Source organism: Fonsecaea erecta (genome assembly GCF_001651985.1).
Source record: "Fonsecaea erecta strain CBS 125763 chromosome Unknown Scaff3, whole genome shotgun sequence".
NCBI lineage: Eukaryota > Fungi > Ascomycota > Eurotiomycetes > Chaetothyriales > Herpotrichiellaceae > Fonsecaea > Fonsecaea erecta.
The window spans coordinates 3,671,684-3,688,800 of NW_017387246.1; the positions used below are offsets into that span (position 1 = coordinate 3,671,684).

A 17,117-nucleotide genomic window follows, 5' to 3' on the forward strand; every position below is an offset into this window, starting at 1 on the left:
CTTCCCGGTCACTCATCTCCTTTCAAGTCTACGTTAATGTCAAAAATTAGCCAGAAGGGATGTGGATGATTCTATTCAGTGGATACCAGGACTTGACGAATATCGTGATATACATCGGCTCAATGACAACGGATTGAAAGGAACTACAGGTAGAGAAGGCTGTATATTAGCTTAGGAGTCATTAACACCCAGAGTACTTGGAGAATTCAGGCGGCAATGCATGTACCCCTTTCGTATCTAGAATCTCCCGCATCGGCAGGAATCGATGCTCTGAAAAACTGAAATGTAACAATCCAGGATTGGCCCTGAAAAGGAAATACTGACAACCATCCAGTTGCCATGAATTATCCTACTTCCAACCGGCCCATCTGGGTCTCCAGCTTCTCGATTTGCGTTCTAGTCCAGACTGTGTGACGATGAGAGCCTCCAAGAAGAACGCTCTGGCCGGCCAGTGCCTGCTGGTGAAGTTTCAAGGCTTCGACTTTGTTAAACTCCGCCACGACAAAGGCCAAGTCGTTGATCGCCCAAAGTGTATCGGGATGGTCCATGCCGAGAACTCTTTTCCGACCCTCGAGGCAAATCCGGTGGTGTTGTGCACTTTCGACGAATCTGCCTTGGTCGCGGTAGCATCGTCCTATATCAGCCGTCGCCCAGAGGACGTGGGGATGGTCAATGCCGAGCAGCTTCTTTTGAATATCAATAGCCTCTCTGTGGTGCGATATTGCCGTCGTAGGGTCTCCCAGCTGTCTATATGCCCGGGCTACTGTGTTCAAGGTCCAAGCCACTTGCAGGTCGTCGCCGGTTGTTTCCAAGACCGCGAGAGCCCGCAGGTGCATCGAGATGGAATCCTGGGTCCGCTTCAAGTGTCTGTACATGCGGCCGAGCTCGTTGACTGTCCAAATGGTTTCCAGATGGGTAGCTCCTAGGTGCCTCTCCTGGATCATGAGCGCCTGCTCTTGCGTGGCTGCTGCAAGCTCGACTTTCTGCTGTTGATCATATATTATCCCTAAGCTGTTGAGCATCCAAACAGTCGACAACTCATCCTGCTTGAGAGACTCCTGTTTTCTTCGCAAAGCCTTGGTTATCCAGCTCTCACCATGATCGAGTCTGTTGCCCATGGTATATTCTCGGGAGAGGTCTCTGATGACCATTAACTTTTCAAAGTACGTTATCTTGGCTCTCCCGATGTTGTCTGTCTCGGAGTCGGAGCTTTGCTGTTCCTCGACATGCTCTACATCCAATAAGATCTGCTCGACATCTTGGATCCAATCGAGGCGGTCGTCTCGCTCTCGCTCGCCAGCCGACGCCCACTTGCAAAGCTGTTTTTGGAGTTTAACCAGATGCTGCAAAGGGAAGACTGATGTTTCACCAAACAGTTGCCGCTCGATCCAGCTTAGACGCCGCTCGCGGCATGACAAATAGGTGTGCATTTTTCTATCAAGCTCGGGTTCATATCTGGACCGAACCAAGTGATATGCCCAGAAGGACATCGCATATTCAGACAAAGCGAACAGGACGTCGTCAGTTCCGGGATTGAAATCCACAGTGTTGGACTGAAGGAGGTACCTTAGACACACATCAGCAATGTGTAAATGGCCATCTGCCTCTCGGAAAGGTAGTGACGACGCATCGTCCATGGAATGGCTTTCGGTCACAGCCAACAGAAATTCCCGTACAGAAATATGCACAAATCGAAAGATGTCTTGGTCTGGGAGGTATTCGACCAGAGGACTGCAAATTTCCAGCATCGCCGCTTTAAATGGTAACCTCTGTCTGTAGTCTTCTTCTTCTAGCTCACCAAATGCCAAAGCTGCCGTTAACTCACTCCAACTGACTGGCCGGGCAGCACAACACATCCAAATCAGGAATTTCTTAGTGAGCTTTTGACTTTGCCGAGATCTTGTTTTGAATCTCTCTAATATCGAATTGTAGGTAAGATTCAAGCCCACCGGGTGGTTGGAGATTATATCCATGGCATCATAATTGGTCGTTGCCGACGCCAAAGACTGTAAAATAAGGCTCGCCCACAGGAACATGCCATCTGCTCCTTGGGAGAGCTTAGCGAACATCTTCTCATGCAATTCCGTGTCAACAAAGTCGAGCTTGGACAACTGACCTGTGACGAACAGGTCAATGTCAGCTCTCGTGTCTCTAGACTTTATTCTCAGGATCGAATGTGGATAAGACTCGAGTTGCTTCGTTAGTCGAGGTAGGTCTCTGCTCAAAATCAAGATGCGAATCTTCGCCGAAGAGCCGGTGATGGCGAGGATGTTCTGCAATACATCCTCCGGACTCTCAGCCTCATCTAATCCATCTATCAAGACATATAGTTCACCGAGCAGGTCACAGAGAGACTTGATGAGGAGGAGAGGCTGGTCTGCCATTGAAAGTCGAGGTCTCGCGCATTTCGTTGACTTGTTGTAAGCTTCGAGAACCACCTCTGGCAAGTCTTCAAACTGGGCTATTATTTGTGCAATCAAGGTGGCAAGTATTGAAATGGTGGTCCGGTTCTGCTGAGAGTTTTGAGAGCAGTAAAAGAAGGCCACAGGCTTGGACCCGTCCGCATGTTGCTCGTTCTCGATGTGCTCGATTATTGAAGTGCTCAGAACAGTCTTTCCAGAGCCTGGTGGTCCAACAATCCACAATATTCGGTTGCCGATGGACTGGTACCACTGTCGGAACAGTTCGTGATTGAGGAGCCATTGGCCGCATGGTGATGTACGCCGATTCGATTCTCTCAGGAAGTCATCTTGTGCGTCGGCACTAGATAGCCACCTTGAAATGTTCTGTCGTGCCTCAGGATACCCTTTCCAAACCGCGACAACTTTGGTGCTATTAGCCAACGCTATCTCATTCTCTAAAATGACGGTGTGTCGTGAAAGAGCCCGGAGAGTCTCGCGGAAATCGAGGTCGAACGTACGCCAAATGTTTCTCCAAAGCAAGCTGATGCCTACCACGTATATAAGCGTCAAGGCCGATTTACAACAAAATGAGATCAACTGACCGCGCTTGGAAAATACAATCTTTGCTCTGTGTAGAAATACCAGGGTATCATAGTATACGTCGGCCAATGCCGCTTGGAAACGGAGATCGCCCTTAAGGAGATTCTCGTACTCGGCATATAGTGAGACTTTGTCGCTGATATCCTCGATTGCATGGATCAGTCTCTCCAGATACTGGGAATGGGATGAAGCAACCTAGGACTGCGTCAACACCACCCACCCCTGCTCCCTGGTGAAGGATGAACGAACTACGAGCACTACTCTCACCAAACCCCATACGAGTGAGAAAGGGACAGGTCGTGTCTGCGTCGCCGAGTCCAATGCTCGCCCATATCGCTCGAGAAAGATTAGGAACGGTTCGATCCGGGGCTGGATCTTGCGTGTGTGACTGGCAGTCGCCTGCTTCCGTTCCAGCCGTTGGACTTCGGAAACCACGTCTTGGAACTGCGTGTGTCGAAACTGCTCTTGCTCGTCAACGCGTAGACTGGCGCGAAAGCGTTCGAACGATATCTGTAGAGGCTGAGGCTGAGGCTGAGGAACGTGCGGCTGAGCTGCTTGGGCAGTGCGCACCATCTGCGCCATTGCCAAAGCCATATCGACAATCCCAAACTCACAGACACCACGACCTTCGCCAGGGGAGGAGCGACACTAACATGAACAGGCATCAGAAAAGTGCCAAATCCTTCTCAAAGTGAGGCATAAACTTCCATCCTGTTAGTGTCGATTAACGCTTCGCTGTTCAGACCTGTGTAAAGCATTCCCGGTCTGCTGATCGCCTCCGAGAATTGCTGATGTGCGAGCAGCCTGATGCTTGCACATATTTTTTTCAAGGACGCAGTGCAATGTCTTCTCCCGGGCAGCAAGGCTCATGAGCGTGCATCGAACCCGGTAACCGGTGAGTTCAACGTGTTTAGTGTAGGCTGGTGGGTTAGCATCTCGTGCCCAACCATTCTATACTATCGCCTGTTGAAGCAGTTTGCGGGAGAGGCTAATCACCAACCCTGGTGAGGTGGCACTGCAGCTCGGTGCTGAACCAGTCATTGCCCTCCAATGACAAGCGACGATACTCCTCCCGCATGAACACGCACTGCGCCTTAGGCATCAATCCCGAAGTGGTCCGGCGCCTGGCATATGCCGCTTTTGGACCCCATGCGAGGGCGCTGACAGCGCACAGCGACGACTCAGGATAACCAGTACCATGAAGGAAGCGTGCCAGGCTCTGAATGCGCATATCCTTAAGCGAAGGTTTCGCAGGGACCGAAATTGAGTCCATTTTTCAGCCTCACCACCCCTTTGCGCCCGCACACCTCTTCCGATGGCGATCCTAGGGTAGAGGCCGCTGCTGAGCTTCGGAGGGATTGCGTCGTCACCAAGTACGAAGTCGAGGGATGAGCTGTCCAACTACTCTGTGCTGGCAAGTTTTCACAGCCGACGCCTCCACAAGGACTTGGACAGGACACAGTCTCATGTGGACCATGGTTGAACCTCAGTAGAATGAGGTGCTTCGCTGACGCCCAAGGCATCTTCTGTACGAGGTCACAGTTCGCCTCTTGGCTCATGTCTAACCTGTAGACAGTGAGGCTTCGGCGTTTGGTTTTCGGTACGTACCTCGGATGTATAAATCTATGTGAATATCTCGATATCAGTCTTCATTCTTTCGCCATCAATCTCCCACTTCTTGAACAGTAGCTGGCTCAAATCCCATTTCTTTACATCTGGATACTTCAGCTCGGCCACGACTCTATCAAGGATGGCGCACACAATCTCTCCCCAAGAGCTGACCGAGAAATTCATTGCTCAATTTACCAACAAGTTGAAGAGTAGTGGCTTGATCACTCTGCTTAACAGCCATCTTCAACAGAAAGATACGGACTCGAGCATTCTTCAAATCGACCCTTCCGTCCTGGACCTACACCTGGAGCTCCTGGCCTACGAGAACGCCATCATAGTCGCAAGTTCCTTCCCGACCAAACTCGCACAGAGACTGGCCTACCAGCGAGGGAATATTCCAGACCCTAAAAAACAAAGCTACTCTACGGCAGCGGCTCAGGCGACTGTCCCATATGCCAATGGCACCATTTCGAAGAAAGATCCTCAATACACACCGGCCTCGGCCACTGTTCAGGCGACTGATCCATTCGCCAATGACAGCTCCACCAAGTCAGATACTTTTTATGCACCAGCCTCAACTGTACAGTCAGCTCTATCATACACTAACTCCACGAAGACCACCGAGCCAGATCAAACATACTTTTCTTCATCTAAGGAGGCAACAAAACAGCCCGGGGGCGAAACCACAAGGAAGTCCGCACCGAGACCAGATAGCGGCGGCCGCAGTTCACTCACCCGGGAAACCTCACGGTCAACCATGAGCCCAGTCCCAGGCACAGGCACAGGTACAGGCACAACCAACGGCTCCAAGTCCGGCTTCTTCGGCAACTAGCTGGGGAGAATGTGATAGAGTCTCTGTTCGACACCGGCTTGAATGTGTCAGGGGGACTAGATGACTTGCTACTGTAAAACCCAGGTCGACCAATGCAGCGACTATCACCACAAACACCCAGCTACGAATTTTGAGTTATTCCTTACGACTAAAGTGGCCAGAGACAGATCGACTGGAGGAAGACACCACTCAGTGAGCTTGGGATGAAGAGATAGGCTTCGAGACGGAGGACACAGCCGGTGCCCTGATTCAGCGTGGAGGATTTGGCAAGCTCTGCACTGACATTTTGCCATCGCCGCTGTTTTTTCAATTGTTAGTTTCGATACGAGTAGGTAGTTTTCATACAAGTAGATAGTTTCGTTGCGAGCAGACAGTTCTATACGAGTATGTACGTCAATTAAACCATGTCGGATTCACACACTGCTCAATCCACAAGCTATTCTGTCCGCTCACAGGGTTCAGACCTTATTATAACGCCTCGCCTGGGTGACACCTGAGGGTCAAACAGCTTGTAGGGCTTTTTTAGAACTTGTAGGAAGTTGCCACATTCTACGTAGTTCCAACACTTCCCCCATCCAGTTTCCGATCAGTCAAACGTGCCGCACTTCTGAGTGATTTTGCGTGATGTCGATGTTGTTGTTATCCCTCGAAATGAGGAGCCTAACCTGTCTGATTGTCCAATGCAGCCACAAACAGTTCAATCAACTATCCCCACCAGTGCGAAGAAAGTCAGCGAGCGGATCTCTTTAACCCTAGAGCTGAAATAAAGGAAATGTAACCGAACTCACATATTTCGTATACTTGGTGTTCCCAGCAGCTGGCTGCAGAATTGCCATCTGCTCGTCCAATCGATCTGGGGAACAGTAGACCATCTCCTCCAATCCCGGACTATTCTCAAGCTCCCTGATAAACCCCAAGGACTCGGGGCTACTTCCCACTCGTGAGATAATGAAGACCACGGAACCGTCTCCGAAATCTGTGCCTGACAAGTCCTGTTTGCACTGTCGAATCTTATCTCGTAGCGTTTCGCGATGTTCACCGTAGGGCTGTGACAGCAATGATTAGTTTCAGATTCGGAGCCGTTTATAGCTTCCCAACTCTCTCCAACACAGGTGAAAGAGAAAGAAAAGAAGGGGCTGAGCCACGTCTGAGAGCTCCCGAGGAGTTTTGAAGGGTATGTCTTTCTTACCTCTCCGTCGGTGATGATCACCACAATCAAGGGCGTTTCAAAGGTCCTCCGTTTTACCTTGTCAATGATCATGGGTTGTATTATCTTTTCTTGTAACATGTTTCCGAGTTTGGTGATCCCCTTCCATCGGACACTTGCTACTTTCTGCACGATATCCTCTGGTCGCCTCAAGTCGTCAAGCCGCGAATCTCGGCTATAATTCAGAAAGCGAATAGAAATCCCAGTCTCTTCTAGTAATGTCGCTATTTCCACGACACGCATGAGAGTAGTTTTCAACGCTGGTATCCGATTTTCTTGTTTCATTGAACCGCTGTCATCTGTTGAAGTACAATCAACTAGGGAAGTAACAAAATGAGGCTCCCGTAACGGATACACACTTACCACAAAGGATCACAAAGTTGTACAGAGCGAGTTTGATCACTCCGAGAGTGGTCTTCGGCGTCAGCTCATATGTGGATGAGATACGGGCCGCCCTGGCAGCCGCATTTATGGCGACCGTCTGCACCCTAGGATGATCCTTGTCGTAGAACCCTGAGAGCCCAGTGTTCTCTATGGTCTGTGACAGATACTCTTGGCTTTTCTGCGGAGAACTGGTCACTTCGGCATATATTTGTTCTGAATTATCGGAAAGAGGAGTTAGCGGTTGTTCCACGTACTCGGACTCGGTAGTTCCGCTGTCTGGGGTGAGAGGTCGTTCCTCAAATTGGGATATATGTTTTCTGTCGAGAGGAGACTCGTCACGCGTTATTGGATGCGTTGTTGGATGTGTTGTTGGATTCTTGATCTCCAAAGAAGGTGCTCCATTGTAACTTTCTCTAGCAGTCGTGGAGGGTCTTATAGGGATAGATAAAGGCGGTCCATGGTTGCTGTATGCTGTGGGAAAATTCCTCGGGGGCTCTTTTGGCTTTCCATCAAGTCCTCCTAGATATGATGTCGCTGAGTCTACGGTAGTGGAGCCGTACCCTGCCATCTGGGATGCCTTGTTGCGGTTACTTCCCTGGTTCTGTTCGCCCAGTTCCGAGATGGGGTCAAGTTTTCCCTTGGCTGGTGGTGGTCCCCCAGAAGTGAAAGGTAGGATATCTCGGTTTGGTTGAGCTGGTGGTTTTCTCTCAGGAATGGACGGTAAATGAGAAGCCCCGACCCCTCGGTGTGTCTGAGTTGGTGGTGGTCTCTCCGGGATGAGCGGCGCGTTAGAAAACTTGACATCCCGGTTTGGCTGAGATGGTGGTGATGTCTCAGGAATAAATGGTGCATTGAAAGACCCGACACCTCGGTGTGACTGAGTGTATGTTGGTCCCCCAGGAATGAAAGGTGAGTTAGATAACTCAACACCTCGGCGTGATTGAGTAGGTGGCGCTCTCTCAGGAATGAAAGGCGAGTTGGGAAACCTGATACCTCGCTTTGGTTCATCGCCCGGAGAGTAATGGGCCTGATACGGCTCAGGTTCATGAACCAAGGTTGAGGCCTGAGATCCTTCGAATGAGGGTTTTGTTTCCAAACCCCAATCGGGGCTTCCGCCATTGAAGAAGCCCGTGCCATTCCCGCTGAAGGGTTGTCCATGGGTGGGATTTGATCCTGGACGCCCAGCTATATTTGTCCAGTGAAACCGGTTAGGTACCAGCTGGAGGCATTCTCAAGGGAAACAGAGGAGTTCCGACTTACATTCATCCAGTTTCGATTCACGCGGACTTTGTATTCGTTCCTGGAGCAAATTTGGGAACTTTTGTATCATTTCTAGGGCAGATCGTTCTGACAGCGCCCCTATGTGTTTGTCGAGAGAATCCGGATTGATGTCGTCGATACTATCCATAGATCGGTTGACATGGCTCTCTATGAGATTACGCACATTAGGCTCCCCAAGTATAGAAATTAGGCTCTGAGTGAATTTCTCCGCGACCTGGCTTGCGTGTATGACCATTTTGGAGAAATCGTAGTTGTACAGCGGGTAATGATTGTGCAGTAATGTGATCTTGTCTATATGTATTTGCCGGCCTGGCGCCACCTGCAACTTCCAATGCACTGCCGCCTGAGGAAATGGCGAGGCATCCTGGAAGTAGTCGGAAATGGTGTGGGAGCTGATGGCGGGAGGTACAAGGGGGCCCTATCCAACTATTCAGCCTCATGACTAGTTGCATACGTGGGCAGTTCAACTAGACACGTCACTTGGGAACTGGGGGGGAACGTGCAAGTTGGTATTGGCTGGTTTTCGGCAGATGGGCAGCGAGTGGTCTGCCAACGACCAGTCAGAAGCTGCTTTTTGCAGTTACCTCCAAAGCAATGCGCCCAACCAGGTTGCCTAAGGCAATCGAATACGAGCTTCGCATTTCTGCCTTGTTTTGGATGGATGTCGAAGAAGAATTGAGTGAGACTTTCACAAAGGAGTCAACTTGATTCAAGTAGTTGTCCTATACGCGGCAATAGAGTCGACCAAATATGGCCACCAACAAGAACAGGAACACTGTTAGGGCCCGCAATGTGCCCTTGGAATTTACCGCCGAGAATGTAAAGGATATCATTTTACATCACTTCGAGGCCTCAGAGCAGACTACGATAACATCGAAAATAACTCTTGCACCTACATGCACAGACAATGGAGAGACTCAGACGGCAATCATCAAGTTTAGTCCATCCATGCCTAGATTTCTCAGCTGTCTTGGCCAGAAAAGAGTACAGATTGACGTGGATGGCACGAGAGACATTGATATCGACCAGGATTTCTTTGGTCTTACTCAACTGTATCCAACCTTTGGGACCAGAATTCCTCTTGAGTAGGTACTCATACTATTCTTCTTTGACATATCAAAACGCCTGACGTGGGAATTTCCCCAGTATTATCGCCGTCACCGGTCTCAACGGCCATGCCTTCGGCTCATGGACAGGAGGGAATGATAGGATGTGGCTCCGCGATTTTCTTCGTGATGATAAATATTTGAAGGCCTGTAGGACCATGATTTTCGGATACAATACAAAATTGAAAGAGAAATCTGTCCACACCACCAGAGACTATGCCCGGTCTTTCCTAATGGAACTCAGGAAGGCGAGAAAATCCAGTGAGGTCTGTTCCGTTCGCTCCTGGGTGGCGTCAAACGGCGCTTTCGTTGGCTGACACGAGATGTGTAGGAGAGAAATCGGCCCATAGTCTTTCTGGGCCACAGCTTCGGAGGGATTATTATTGCTCATGTGCGTATAACTCTTGATCTCCACTTAAGCGGCTGAACCTGACGTCGAGATTGTAAATATAGACACTTGTCAGGGCCAGAGATGAGGATAATGGGTCACTAGTCAAATCCACTCATGCGTTCCTTTTCTTCGGGGTGCCACACCGTGGTATCAGCATTGACGACGTTTCTAAAATGGTCGATGAAGATTCTCAGCCTCAAAGGGCATTGCTGGTGCAGGAAGTTAAGGTTGATTCTTCTCACATAACTCCCACCATGGAGAGGTTCATCAACATGACTGTGGGAAAGAAAATCGTATCATTTTATGAGACACGAATGACCAAGGCAGTCACAAAGGCAAGTTCTCGCCTTGGCCCAGGTAGCAGTCGAGGCATGGCTTACATTTCAGCAGGATGAGAACGGCATGTATGGGCGCAACGGAGAGTATATACAGGTAGTGAAAGAACCCTCTGCCACATTCTACCTGCCGGATCAGATCGAAGAAGCGATCCCCGTCGATGGCGATCATTCGACCATGGTCAAATTTGCGAGTTCTGCCGACGACACATACCAATCGGTCCGGAACTATTTAAGGGGTTATCTCAAGTCCTTCGGATTCACCATTGGTTCGTTAGCCTGCAGGCATTCTGGATCTTTGGTCTAATGTGCGAGCAGGCTGTTCTTTTGCGGATAAAAATGCCGGTCATCCATCCGGTGGTTCTAACGCAGTTGCCGAAGGTCTTGTGAACCACTTTGCGGGCACGGCAAACCCTATAGACCAGGCGTTGAGACTAGCTGCTGACCTAGGTTTGACCGTGGAAGCGCTTTATCTGCTAAAAATCGGAGCCCGCCCGAACTTCCAGGATCCCGAGCGTCGGTGCGGCCGTCCCATGATGAAGAGCTGGAAGAAAAGAAGCTAACAGGTTTCCAATTTAGGCCACTGGGGGATTTGTTGTCCGATTCAGCCACGCTAGCTGAACCTCGATGGAAAATCAAGGCCAATGGAGATATAATGGAACCAGGAGAGACTGCGATTTTCAGAGCAGTCATCCGCAACAACAAGGATGTTGTTGAGCTTCTCCTGCAGTTTGAGTCAGATCCCAACCTGCCAGCTGAGAGTGGAAAGACTCCTTTACACGAAGCCTCCAGCCGTGGTTATCTAGCTCTGGTACAGCTCTTGTTGGAGCACGGTGCAAATCCGAACGCACGAGATCCCCTGTGGCTAAGCACACCTCTCCACGATGCAGCGAGAGCGGGCACTACAGCTGTGACACTGCTCCAACGATATGGTGCCGATATGAACGCACAATTGAGAAGGAGCCTGGACACACCGCTCCATCTCGCCGTCCGCGAAGGCCACGAAGCGGTGGTCCGCTTCCTGCTTGACAATAAGGCCAACCCTGTCCCCACGAATAAAAGCGGATGCCGACCTGTCCACCTTGCAGCGCGAGCCGGCCATGTTGGTTTGGTAGGCTGGTTGCTCGAGCGAGATCCCAAAAACGAGACAGATCCACGTGACAATCGGGGTTGGACCCCTTTGCACGAGGCAGCCTACGGAGGTCACGACGATGTCGTATGGTTGTTACTGAGACGAGGCGCGAACAGAGATATCGCACTATGGGATGGAAGACGAGCTGCCGACTTGGCGAACGAGAGTGGGCATTCTGAAACTCGACGGCTCATACTGGCATGACTGAGACATGGATAGCTGGAAAGCCCGATTGTTTTCAGCGTAGAAATGGCAGCATAATAGATTTATGTACTACTACAGATGACCCTTATTATCCTATTGTGATTTGATCATGCCAATGATTGTGGCAGAGCAGCCTCGGAGTCGGTCTCACTCACTCACTTCCTAGACTAGAACTGTCGTGCTCTGCCTCTATCGATAACTCCTACCTGACTGCTCATTCCAAGAAAGTCAGGAGACGAACTCTGTGCGTAAAGCGAGCTCGATAACCACTTTCGGAGGAATCGTTTCAGGTATCCAGTGGTATAGCCGGTGCCAGTGTGCAAAGACCGACACGCAGTCATATGAAGATTTTATAGAAAAGGGCAAGGCTGAGGCCCCTGAAGTTGAAGTGGGTCCCGCCCCGAAGCTAAAGGTTTTTAACAAAACCGTCGCCCTGCTCACTTGGACTCGGCTGCCATAAGGACTGAGATCCTACAGTGGAAGGTGTCTCGTTGAGGAAGACCCTGAAAAAGCCAAAAGCTTGCATCCTTCCTAAACCACAAAATTTGCGGCAGCAGCGGATCCAACTTGGACCATTTCCTCCAACAACACCGCCACATCGGTGACGTTAAGTACATCCGCAATCCTGCTCCCCACAGCAGCACCCTGAGCACTCACCGATAGAGCTTGGGTGACGCTTGCGAATTTGTTCTTCGCTGCTTGCACATAACTCGGATCACCAGGTATGCCGGGATACTTGTCAGCTGTGATGTTAATGTCTTGCCCCGACATCTGGAAGGTCATGTAACCAGCCAAATCCTGGGTATTGTCAGTAATCTGGACTTGTTGCATGGTCTCAGCGATTGATAGAGCGGTTGTGTTTGACACCAATGCATCGTTCATGTTCAGAGGATCTCGCAAGTCGACGGTCAGCCCTGCGGCGATGCCAAAGGGAACACTATACTGAGCTGACACGAGTGAATTGGGTCGAGGGATCCAGTTACTCGACGCCAGAACCGCGGGGCCCGCATAGACTGTGACGTTCTTGATATCCTCCGGATTCCAAGTCTGGTTCGTGCTGGCCCGATAGGCGTTGATGGCATACACAAAACCTTGTGCACGAGCGTGGACAGGTGCCAGCTTCAGAATCATTTGTTCTCCAGTCCAGTTCGTACCAAGACCGGCGGTCAGGAGGCCTGGCTGCGGACTGGGTGAGAAAGCATGGAGAAAGCCGAGCGGGTTCTCGAGGACGTTCGCAGGGCCGACGACTCCGGCGTTGGCCAGAAATGCAGCTTCCGCACCAAGTTGACCTGCACGGGCCGGATGCAGGCGCTTGGTCATTGCGCCAGTATTGACGAAGGCGAGGAGGCCACCTGAGCTGGAAGCAGCCAGGCCCATGGCTGAGGCGATGGTGTCGGCGTCCCACCCCATCAGGCGCCCGACCGCAGCAGCCGTGGCAAGGTCTCCGTTTAGCCCAGGGTTGTGAAAGCCCCTGATAGACTCCACCTGTGTGGTGCTTGCTGCGCCGATGCGAGTTGCCAGTTCGTATCCGACCGCCATCGCTGTCAGAAGCTCTGGGCCGGTTTTGTGGTGGGCCGCCGCCACGCAGAATAATGCTGGAAACATGGCCGAAGCCGGATGCGCGTTGCTGATAACATGCTCAAATTCAAAGTCGGCAGCAGCGAGGCCCATCAAGAACATCTGGCCTGAGAGAGAGGAGACGGTGCCGTCTAGTGCAGTATATGCTGCGTGAGCGCTGCCTGTTCCATATGTGATGTTTACCGCTTTGACTGCCGAGAGATAGACGGGCTGGACCGAGCCAGCGAGCATGGCAGAGAATGTGTCGAGGATGAAAATTGGCAGCAGTGCCAGGAAGCTCGACGGGATCATGGAAATAGTGGCATTAGAGGCGAAATTTGCCAGCACGGCCGTGTAGTTCGTAGTTGTGGTATTCATCGCGTCGGTAAGTAAGGAGAACAGTTGTCGGGATTGTTATTGGAATTCGCCCTGGAACCTTCTCATGACTTGTCTGGCCAAACCGCTGATCTTTATACATGGTTGACGAGGGCATCCGTCCAGTTTGTTCTTTAGCCCCTCGTCTTCACGTTGTCCTCGTTGACAGACCGGGCTGACTACTCCGAAACACCCCTGTCACGGCAAGGCTGCGAGAGTAGCAGCCAACCAGGTCATGTCCGATCTTGGCCGATCTCGGCCTTACGACACGTGATATCACTCCCATGCGCTCATTTAAGAAATGCTGCTCGTTGCGGCTTACAACTGTACTACTCATCGGCGCTCTTTCCGCCATCGGAGTGCAGCTTGTAGTGTTTCTTTCAGTGGAGGGCTGAAGATAGATTTCAGCCCTGGAGGTCAGCGCCTAGGCTTCTGGAATGAGCAAGTGTGAGGCTTACGAAAAATCTATGAGGTGGTCAAATAGACATGATTGACAATTCGGCCAGGGTACGGTTGCTTTTCTGAAAAGGATCAAGAAGTTGTGTGCCCCTATATTGAGAAAGACCTATTTATCTGCATACGCTGGTTCAAGAATCCCATGCCTATTTTTCATGAGGAGAGCCTCCTTGCACAGAGCTGTCCCTCAACTTAAGCACTAGTCTTTGAACAAGTCCCACAGTTTCTTCTTCCATGATCTAGAGTCATACGATGCTTTCGATGCAGGAGCAACCCATTCTCGGCGATCCGAGAAGTCAACTTCATGGAGGCGGACCCTTGGAACGATCAGCACGTGGCACATCCCTCTGGGTTCATGGGATGATACATACCAACGAGTCTTGTAGTAGAGCTTGAACCCGAAGAACAGAATGAAAAAGGTTGGAATCGTGATGTAGCACGCAATGAACGACCTCCAGTTGAAGGGATGCTTGAAGACCGTATATCCCTGGATGAAGAGGAGGAAGATATTGAACGCAAAATTGAGACGGTAGATCCAGATGCTCCCGAATGCTTTGTACGGGAAGGTGCTGACGTCGATGTTCTGTTTCTTCGCCGCGGCCCGGATCTGCAGATGCGTGAAAATGATGGCGGCCCACGCGATGTAAGCTGCAGTGCCTCCGACGCTGGTCATGTACGCAAATACTTGGCCTGCGGAGAGTTTTCGGTTCATCAGGCAGAGGAAGCCCCAGAGATTGGAGGTGAGTATAGCAACCCAGGGAACTGTTGAAGTTAGTTTCTGCTCTCTAAGACGTGAGAATTCAATCCATCCTTCTTACCTCCACGAGATGTCGTTCGAGCAAAGATCTTTGGAGCTCTCCCACTCAAAGCCAAGGAGTAGACAGTCCGTGACTGTACATATACCACGCCATTGGCTGCGGAGACGAACGCCACTGTTATCAGAGCATTGACGAAATGGCCGGACGTCTTCCACCCTGCCTTAGTGAAGCCGATCGTGAAGGGCGAGGATGCAACCACTGAGTCTGCATTCAGGAGGTCTGGTGAGTCCGATGGACATATTAGTCCTTGGAAGAAAGGCATGCCGATATAGACGACCAATATGCGGTATACCACAGAGTTGATAGCCTGTTCAAATTAGCTAAGTTACAACCTTCTCGACTCTCAAGTCAATATACCTTTGGAATGTCTTTCTTCGGATTCCTCGACTCGCCACCAGCCAGAGAAATAATTTCCGTGCCAACGTAGTAGGCTGCCGCGAGGACGAAGACCTGTCCGAATCCGTCGATTCCATGTATAATAGGGCCTGAAGTGTTTAGCTATGTCGGCTGTGTAGGTTCTGGGGAACGTACCGGTTGGTTTCGTCCAATATCTGAATCCAATATATCCACCACCGAATCCGCCTACATCGGCCACGATGGAAAGTATGAAGAGGATAATCAGGGAGAGGAACTTGAACATGCCAAAGAAGTACTCCAACTCCCCGTATACATTCACGCCGAGAAGGGTGACCACGGAGAAGACGGCCCAGAAGATGAGTGCCCAGGCGTAGGAGGGAAATTTCGATTCTGGCACCCAATAGCGAAGGATGAGGATGGCGGAGTTCCAGTCTTCCCAACATCAATCAATGAATATAAATCTCTTCGGAGGGGAGGACATACCTGCTGCGAGGAAGACGCTCCACATGAGATAGTACAGCCACGACATGGCAAAACTCAGAGCTGGATCAACGAAGCGACCGGCGTGCTGATAACATGTTATTTTTGACTTCAAGCACATTTGGCACACACCTACTTCAACAAATCCTCCGTGAATGGGAAACAGCGTGGTCATCTCGCCCACGCTCTGCATCAGGACCCACACCGAGATCCCTGGGAACATGAGCATATTGGGTCACACGGTGTTGGATTTAAGGGACTCTTGACTTGCCGACAATAACAAAACCCAACAAGGCTCCGAGCGGACCAGACAGGTAGATCGCATAGCCCAACCCGTAGAATGTCCCCGGGCCAATGATACTGCCGAGCGCAATGATCACAAAGTGTCTCCCCTTCAAACCTCGTCGCAGCCCGTCGTCCAGGACATCCCCTGAGACATCTCTTCTGGTGCCATGGCTGTCTGGCCCGTCTTCGGTCACTTCCAACGCAGTGACCGTCTTCTCAGGTCCTACTACAAATGTAGCAGTGCCATGGTCAATGCTGGAGCTACTGGATTCCCTCTCGAAAGACATGTTGAACTGTTCTACAGGGCGCGGAGTGCAGTACTGCTTTCGGCCCCAGGGGAATAGCTTTATAGGACAGACATCCCTGGGGGTCTGAAGTTGTATCCACTTCCGAGTCACTCCCACGTTCAACGGCCGCGGTTTTTTTTCTTCTTCGCGTGGCAAGTAGAGATCTCCTCAACGCCCAGATCCTGCTCGCGATTCTCTGAGCATCTTGCACCATCGAATCTGGTCCGGCCTCCACCGCCACCATCGGTTCCGAGTTGATGGGTGTGGCCGTTTGCCCTTGCAGAAAGGGGGATGTTTCCGGATGCCCCAGATCGCCAAGGTGTGTAAGTTGAGCCAGCTACTAGTCGAATTCGCGCCATTTTCGCTCCTCTGGTGTGCTATCACGCGAGTCACGCCCTTCCACGGTCGATCGAGCATATGCTGGGAGGTCCACATCGCATCACAGCAAGAGGGACCAGTCCTTATCCGAAGTGGGAGGTTGTGCAGTAAACACGTGGGAAGTAGTTCCGCCAGCGGACACAATCCAGAATGGACCTGCCTACCCACCCCGAGCACATGGTTCTATGTACAGCTTCGGCTACTGTCTGGAGATTTCGAAATTCCACATCCATTGTTGCCGAGTTATCCCCAATGTCAATACCACCCTCAATGGATGATATTCGTTGCGGGCGAGTTTAAGTTCGCAGGCCCAGCAAAACAAGAGACATTGTACCGGACTTCAAGCTTTAAGCCAAGCTATGGCATTATCCTGACTATATTAACATCATTCCCCTCCCTTTCCCAAACGAATGGCTGTATAACGTAATGAAAAGCTGTTTTCTCCTCGGTTGTATAGTTTTGCAGGAAGGATAATCTCCTGAGGTCTCCTTTAGTGCTATATTTTGAACTGGTTTCGTAAGTACATGCTGGAAATATCTTGGACAAACTATATCCAGTGCCTGTGCACCTTGCGGGACCGAGTGTATATTTCTCGCTGGGTGCACAAGGCTGTATGTGGGAAAGCATTCGTCGGCGGAG

General features: G+C 50.8%; 6 protein-coding genes across 6 annotated transcripts; 2 read left to right on the plus strand and 4 right to left on the minus strand.

The window, feature by feature from the left end:
* Positions 1-344: 344 nt before the first annotated feature.
* Positions 345-3,596, minus strand: AYL99_04582 (hypothetical protein; the record flags this gene model as incomplete). Its single annotated transcript, XM_018836096.1, has 3 exons — positions 345-2,950; positions 3,005-3,197; positions 3,270-3,596. 3 exons carry the CDS (start codon positions 3,594-3,596, stop codon positions 345-347), a joined length of 3,126 nt encoding a protein of 1,041 aa, XP_018695746.1.
* Positions 3,597-4,752: 1,156 nt separating this feature from the next.
* AYL99_04583 (hypothetical protein) lies at positions 4,753-5,445 on the plus strand (the record flags this gene model as incomplete). The annotated part of the gene is made up of 1 exon (XM_018836097.1): positions 4,753-5,445. One exon carries the CDS (start codon positions 4,753-4,755, stop codon positions 5,443-5,445), a length of 693 nt encoding a protein of 230 aa, XP_018695747.1.
* A 752-nt stretch (positions 5,446-6,197) lies between these two features.
* Positions 6,198-8,552, minus strand: AYL99_04584 (hypothetical protein; the record flags this gene model as incomplete). The annotated part of the gene is made up of 4 exons (XM_018836098.1): positions 6,198-6,491; positions 6,635-6,951; positions 7,016-8,221; positions 8,297-8,552. 4 exons carry the CDS (start codon positions 8,550-8,552, stop codon positions 6,198-6,200), a joined length of 2,073 nt encoding a protein of 690 aa, XP_018695748.1.
* A 515-nt stretch (positions 8,553-9,067) lies between these two features.
* AYL99_04585 (hypothetical protein) lies at positions 9,068-11,485 on the plus strand (the record flags this gene model as incomplete). Its single annotated transcript, XM_018836099.1, has 7 exons — positions 9,068-9,402; positions 9,464-9,689; positions 9,755-9,814; positions 9,877-10,107; positions 10,205-10,418; positions 10,468-10,669; positions 10,729-11,485. 7 exons carry the CDS (start codon positions 9,068-9,070, stop codon positions 11,483-11,485), a joined length of 2,025 nt encoding a protein of 674 aa, XP_018695749.1.
* A 531-nt stretch (positions 11,486-12,016) lies between these two features.
* On the minus strand, positions 12,017-13,420 carry AYL99_04586 (hypothetical protein; the record flags this gene model as incomplete). The annotated part of the gene is made up of 1 exon (XM_018836100.1): positions 12,017-13,420. One exon carries the CDS (start codon positions 13,418-13,420, stop codon positions 12,017-12,019), a length of 1,404 nt encoding a protein of 467 aa, XP_018695750.1.
* Positions 13,421-14,065: 645 nt separating this feature from the next.
* Positions 14,066-16,100, minus strand: AYL99_04587 (hypothetical protein; the record flags this gene model as incomplete). Its single annotated transcript, XM_018836101.1, has 9 exons — positions 14,066-14,072; positions 14,125-14,190; positions 14,245-14,635; positions 14,692-14,998; positions 15,049-15,176; positions 15,223-15,480; positions 15,532-15,616; positions 15,665-15,741; positions 15,836-16,100. 9 exons carry the CDS (start codon positions 16,098-16,100, stop codon positions 14,066-14,068), a joined length of 1,584 nt encoding a protein of 527 aa, XP_018695751.1.
* Positions 16,101-17,117: the final 1,017 nt, after the last annotated feature.